Source organism: Octodon degus, unplaced genomic scaffold, assembly GCF_000260255.1.
Source record: "Octodon degus isolate 3935 unplaced genomic scaffold, OctDeg1.0 scaffold00083, whole genome shotgun sequence".
In the NCBI taxonomy this organism is placed as follows: Eukaryota; Metazoa; Chordata; class Mammalia; order Rodentia; family Octodontidae; genus Octodon; species Octodon degus.
Window position 1 is genome coordinate 10,865,660 of NW_004524659.1, and position 6,680 is coordinate 10,872,339.

Here is a 6,680-nt window from a genome sequence, read left to right on the forward strand (position 1 = left end):
CAGACATTCATCTTCTGCCCAAACATGAAGTTGTTGTTCAGGTGAGTTATAGCCCGGTCCACAGCATAGCCATCAGCCATCTCCACCATAGCAGCCCCCGGCTTGCTTTTCATGAACTTCACCTTGGGGAGAGAACCATACGGATTAGCACACTGACCAGCTGCCAGGGCCTTCTCCAGCCCTTGTTAGTCATAACAGTAACTCCTCTGGCTCTGGGCTTCCACTCTCAACTTGTGCATGAGGGGTAAGGACTACTAGAAAAACCGGCCCAGCCCACCCACCAAATACACAAGGTAGGCAGTGGAGTCTAACAATGCTTTTTCAGGTATAGAACATGCCCATGAGTTGGCCATTTAATGATGCAGAACGGGGCCGGGGAGATGGCTCAGTGGAATAAGTGCTTCCCTGGCAAACACAAGGACCTGAATTCAATCCCCGGTTCCGGAAAAAAAAGATGCAGAACAGAAAACTGAGCAAAACGAAAGAACATTTTTTATCAGTGTTTTAGTTACAAAGCCAGTCAAATGTACAGGGTATTTTGTACACTGGGAACAGAACCCTGGTGGCGTGTGGGCAGCAAGCACTCTACCCAAGCCATACCCGTGGCACGGCAGGACACCTGTGAACACTACACAGGTCTGCTAGATGACACACTGCCTCTGAAGCCTGGCTGTTTAGCTCCAATTGTTTTTCCATAGAAAGGTTATGTGAATCTGGCCAAGTTATTATTCAATCTCTATCTTTTCTTTCTCATTAAGCATCACTGTGACAATGAAACAACGTATTACCTGTGAAGCATTTTTATTTTTAATAGGACTTGCAGAGCTGGGGAGATGGCTCAGAGAATAAGCGCTTGCCTGGGAAGCGCAAGGGCCAGAGTTCAATGCCCAGTCCCACCAAAAAAAAAAAAAAAAAAAACAAAAGACTTGCTATGTGTGAACACTTCACCTATTTAACTGCTACCTTTAATGTTCCGAGCCAGAATATACTATATAGACTTCCAAAATTGTATAAGTTTGACATAGGGAAAACACTGAAAATACCATATGGTCTTAGGAAGCAGTCAGTCACCAGCCAGCCCTAGTGTCCCACAGAGAATGAAGGCCCCCACCAGACCACCTCAGCTTTCCAAAAAAAAATCTTTACATAATGGATTTTACATGATGAACAAATTCTTTTTCTTTTTTGTGGCTGGCTCAGCCCACCCTGGGAGTGGGCCTGGTGCAGCATGTGGTGCTGGGGACTGAACCAAGGTCCTTATGTGCTTGCCTAAGCAAGGTGCTTTAGACTGCTGAGCTATTTCACTGGCCCCCAAATTCTTATATTTCTATATTTATTTACTGGTATGTTCCAGTACTGTTATGTAGTAACATCCTGATTTAACAACTGATACTTTGGAAGAAAATGAAAAAACCAGACCCTGTGAGGACCATATAAAACCTGTCCACTGTGGGCTGCATGAGCTACCTAGTCACGCACTCCAGCAGGCAGCTCCTTACTGGTTCTTCCCCTCTGATGCCTGGCAAGCTGCTCAGGGTTTCTCTCCACACACCTGCTAAGTCTACAAGGAAAGCCACTGACCCAGCAGAAGCTCACCTTCTCCACATTGCCATACAAGCAGAAGACATTGAAGACTCGATCACAGTTCATCTTAGATTGATCCAAGCCATAGACCATGAGCACAGGGCTGTCGGCGTGGGGGCCATACTCGGGTGGTGGGGGAGGGGGTGGGGGGTGCCCATACTGGGGGCCGTAGCGGCTTGGGCCCCGACGGTGACCCCCCACAGGTGGGCCCATCCTTCTCCCTTCGTAGTGAGGTGGGGGGGGCCCGTAGCCCTCATCATGGTAATGGCTGTGGTACCCACCATGGGGCCCTCCTGGGGGGTGGGAAGGAAAGAGAGGGAGGACGGGTGAGAATTTGCTCAGCGGACGGCGGGCAGGGGCACAGGAGCCACGGGAGTCCACGGAGGAGAACCCTCTGCCCTCACCATATTCTGCGGGGTGATCTCCCAGGAGAGGGGGCTGCCTCTGGCGTTTGTTAGGGTTACTGCCAGGATCACCTGGAAGCAGAAAAAAAAAGTTATAAGTTGAACTTTAAAAGAAGAGCATCTCTCTCCTGACTAGAGGCAAATCCCAAAGTTGCTCAGCATCCTTAAGCTTCCCTGTAAGTCCTTCACTTACAAGGACTGTTGGAAATTCCTTCCTAGGCCCTGACCCAGAACAGGCATGAAGCCCAGACCTCCAAGCTCTGTCTTCTCTCCCCATCCCATGCAGGGCTGGATTGCCTTCCCAGTGAAGACTGAGGCCAGGTGCTGCTCACCTGCCCCATCCCGAGTAGGCAAATCCAGCTCTCAGTCCCTCAGGGAAACTCAGAAGACGCCACGTGGCTGATGTATGATGGGAACTAAAAGCAGTTTTATAAGGTCCCAGTGAAGGGAGAAAAGGTTAAGAACAATGAAGGGGGGCCTACCTAGATTAATTTGGTCCCTAAGCCCCCATGCTCTGGGTACTCTAGAACCTGCTGCTCTCTAGGGGCCTCATTCTCAGTCCTGGACCCAATCATCTTCCCCCAGACACATCCAGCCCGAAGAGACGGACTGCAGGAGCTGACGAGTAGGGCAACAACACAAACAGTTCAAATCAGCAGTCATGTACAAGGCATCAAGGTTCTCAACCCAACAGTGGCGCAGACCCCCGCTCCCAGCCCCAGATGCAGTCATAACCACTGCCGGTAATTTAGCGCTTAAGTGACAGACACTGGGTAAGCGCTTTACAGACATCACAACTTTCTTAATTCCTCACAACAACCCTATGAGGTAGGTTCTAACATTTTAGCCCCATTTTACAAATGAGAAAACTGAGTGGTTAACTTTTAACGAAGTAGTTAAAGGATACTTTGGCCCAATACCACAAAACAAGTTAGTGGCTTGGTCAGAATTTGAACCCAGATCTGGCTGACTCCAAAACCCAGGGCTTGAAACCATGGCCCTTTCCTGCCACCCAGGCTGGGTTTTGTTTTCCAGAAATCAGTCATTACAAATGAAAAGGGCTACTTACAGCAGAAGTACAGAGTACAATGTCCATTTGTCACAAAAAACAAATCTGTATTTTCTCTTACCATTGGACGCTTCAAGAGTGAGTTAGCACAGTTCTGAAAGATGGCGTCCCATCAAACATACACTGCGACCCTGCATCACATGGTTTTACAGTCATAAATACAAGTTACAGCACACATCCGATACAATTTCTTTAAAGAATCGTTTTAAAAGTCAATGTTTTGATTAAAACAAAATTGGCTCACAGATGTTCTGTCCTCAGAAGATATCAGAAAAGTGGAAATAAAGGTGTATGAAGTGGGTAGTGTCCCTCCATGTTGTCACCTCCTCACATTGTGTGCTGCAGTGCGGTGCTTCTGGCTGTGTAGCGCTCCATGTGCGTGTCTCCTGGTATGAAGTGTGCCAATGGCCCCACTATGCCCGCACTTTTGGCCTTGGGAGCACACCTGGTTACCCGCCAGCAGGTAACCGTGTGCCTCTGAGCTGTTTGGCTGTCTGGTTTAGGTCTGTTTTGGTTTTTTGATTTTTTTTGTTGTTGTGGCTTAAGCTTTTTTTTTCTGATCTCCAGTTGGTGCAGATTATGTTGGCAGCCGATGACTGCAGAAAAAAATTGAACAGAAAAAAGAAGGCCCTCCCCAAACCAAAGGACTTAAAAAACAAAACCCATATGGCGAGGAATGGAGAGGATCCTATTGTCTTGGAGGCCCATGGAATCTACTTCAGTCTATGAAACGTTCTCCGAAAAGAGGACCGCTGGCTGGCTGGGAGAGCTCTGTTCTCTGTGTTTCCTACTTCTGTGTACATTCTCGGGTTCAAGTTTGCTTGCATTTTGCCTTTTAATGTTTAATAAAAAAGCAGTGTCTGCTGCCATGTTGCGTCTCTTTCTCTTTGTCTCTGTCTGCCTCTGTCTCTGTGCTTGTAGTTGTTCCTTGGAGCGCGGTGTGGTGTTCTTGATGTAGTGAGCTCAAGTCTGCAGCTGTTTCTGGGGACGTGGTGGAGGCTGCATGTTCTGTTCTCTCCAGGAAGAACTAGTGGTTTTCTACCCTGTGTGTTGGTGAGCAATGTGCAGAGGCAGAGCCGCTGAAGTATGGTTCCTGAGGGGGTGGCGAAGCACCGCCCTCACTCCAGGTCACCTCATCAGCCCTCCATTTTTGGCCCCAGCGCCAGGGCGGCCAAAGCTGAGAGGCATCAAAACCAATGCACAGCCAGCCCCTGCCACTAGCCCCTGCCGGTCTGCACATCTTCTATTTATGTTCCTTGGAGAAGAAATAGTTGGTTGCCATGTTTCTGTTAGCAGTCATGTAATGCCATTGCCCGCTCTGGTACATTCACTCAGTCACCAATTTGCCTCTGACCTCTGGAGGGAGCAGCCAGGCCCACAGGGCCCATTGCGAGGGTCCTGGGAAGAGACTAGCCCACCCCGTCATTTCTTCCCAGCTGCAAGAGCAAGCAAGACAGGCCTACCTGCCTGCCTAGGAGTGGGGGCCTGTGGCCTCCCAGAGCCTCGCGATGTCAGCCCATGGCCTCCCTCAGCCCATGGCCTAGTCCGATGAATCAGACCAAGAGATGGATGATCTTGCTGATTTTCAGAGGGAGTGCCGCTGATTTTCAAAGGCAATCCTCCACCTCTCCCGCCTACCAAAGGCAAACCATTCTTGACAGACACTAGGAAGGGAGTTTGTCCATTTGGGCCCCCTGCAGAGATGTTGAGTCCCCTCTATAACTGAGGTGAGGCATGTCTGCCCTGGTCCAATTCCGAGTGTTTAACCTCCACAAGGTCAACTTGCTCAAAGACCTGAGCCCAGTAGCCCTTACCACCTCCTCCATCTGTAATTCCCACGAGACACCCCCCTCCACGGCAGAGCAGGACCATTCCTGGCCCAGTGGGAAGAGAGCCAGTAACTCTAGCCAGGTACTGCAAGGAAAGCAGCAAAACATGGTTGGGAGCTGCTGATTGCTAAGCCCCCTTGCCTCATTTTCAGCAAGGCCCTGCTCCCCACCCCAGCAAACCTTAGCCTCAACTGTAACTTGTGCAGCAAAATCAGAAGGCCCTAAACAGAAGAACCTGAAGAGGTCTCTCATTACCATTTATCAATGGGGTGTCTTCTCCAAGAGCTGATCCGATACCCTCACCCATGTCCACAGGGAGCCCAATGGCATTACATAACCCTGAGCCCGGGTTTATGAAGTGCGCTAGTTGAGTGGAGGCGAGGCAGGTGTATTTAGAACAAAGTGGCTGCAGGATTACCTTGTCCACTGAGGTTGGGATTTGTGTAGTCCCAAGTATCTTGATCATTCTTGAACACATTCAAGCGCGTAGGCTGCAAGGACAAGACAAAGCTTGAGATGGGCCATGCCCAATCTCCCCTGGAAGCTGGCCGGGGGCAGTCATCTCCCAGGCCTACCTTTGCATATTCGATTTTCAGAGTGCAACAGCCAGAATAAATGTCAGCCCCATTGAGTGAAGCTTTGGCTCGCTGGGCACTTTGCACAGAGTCAAATGTGAATAAGGTTAAGGAAAGTCCTGTGGTAAGAGCTCTCTGAAGAGGGGTTATCCCCAAAAGATAGGAAGACAAAGCAGCAACCAGAGCTGATAAACAAAACAAAACAAAAATCAAAAAAAAAAAAAAAAAAAAGGTTTTAAGCCAGCTCACCACAAAGAGCTCCAAGTGAGAGTTAAGAAATGTGGGGATCAACTGCACTGTCCTGGGTAGATGCCTTAGCCAGAGTTCTCTCCAGCCATCAGCAGAAATGGAAAAAATTTTCTTAGCCACCACTCCAAACCAAGCCACCTTCTTTGTCCCCAACCTCTTTTGCTATCTTTTAAAGTGTGATCTAAACAATAACAAAGTCCACCAGTGGTGTCCCACTGAAATCAGACCACTACAAAGGATGTCCTAGTGACCTTCTCTGGTGGCTCTAACAGAATCCTCCCCCTTTAACAGCCAATGTGCAGTTCTCAGGTTCCCCCTCCTTACCTCAGATCCATCTATGCTCCTTTCCCTGTGTATCTCACAGCACTCCACTCCTAAGAGTTACAGTTACGATGTAATATATGTCTCCATATACCCCATCAGACAGTGTACTCTCTAAGGGCATTTGGTCCACTGCATGCTAATTCAAATATTCCATTACCAAGCCATGTGAAGAGTCCCCAACAAAAATAATACTTGTTTCCAACAAAGGATATTCCACCATAGCCTGGACTCCATTCTTCCGGAAAATAACAATTCTCTGAACAGGGCCACAAGGATTACAAATAGTGTAAAGAACATCCTGAAAAAGCAAACATAGGCAAATGACAGGGCCCTGACAAGTCAGTCTGGCTTAAGGAACAAGGCAATAAAAGATTTCAGAGGTGCCCTCAGAAATGCTTGCTGGCACGCACCGTGGTTATGGAATAGATGGGGTTCAGAATGGTAAAGAGAAGCACACTGTTGACACTACGGGAATCATCCAAGTCCCCAGGGCGGGAAATATTCTGGCTGGTAGAGTAATTGACAAAAGCTGGATGACCGGCAATGTAGATTTGGTTGTCGGCTGCGTAGTTCACTGCATTGCAAGCCCCCAACACATCTTCAAATTCTACTAGTGCCTGTCTCTTCTTGGGCATCACCACCACAT

General features: G+C 48.7%; 1 protein-coding gene across 1 annotated transcript in view; it reads right to left on the reverse strand.

The window, feature by feature from the left end:
- Hnrnpl (heterogeneous nuclear ribonucleoprotein L) overlaps positions 1–6,680 on the reverse strand; it is a 12,686-nt gene that overhangs the window by 2,724 nt on the left and 3,282 nt on the right. The window contains exons 3-8 of the mRNA XM_023721459.1: positions 6,445–6,680; positions 6,247–6,332; positions 5,462–5,558; positions 5,305–5,377; positions 1,597–2,060; positions 6–122 (exon numbers count right to left, since the gene is read on the reverse strand). The exon at positions 6,445–6,680 is cut by the window's right edge and continues 28 nt beyond it. Of these exons, the coding sequence (XP_023577227.1) occupies positions 6–122; positions 1,597–2,060; positions 5,305–5,377; positions 5,462–5,558; positions 6,247–6,332; positions 6,445–6,680 (1,073 nt within the window). The remainder of the gene's footprint in view (positions 1–5; positions 123–1,596; positions 2,061–5,304; positions 5,378–5,461; positions 5,559–6,246; positions 6,333–6,444) is intronic.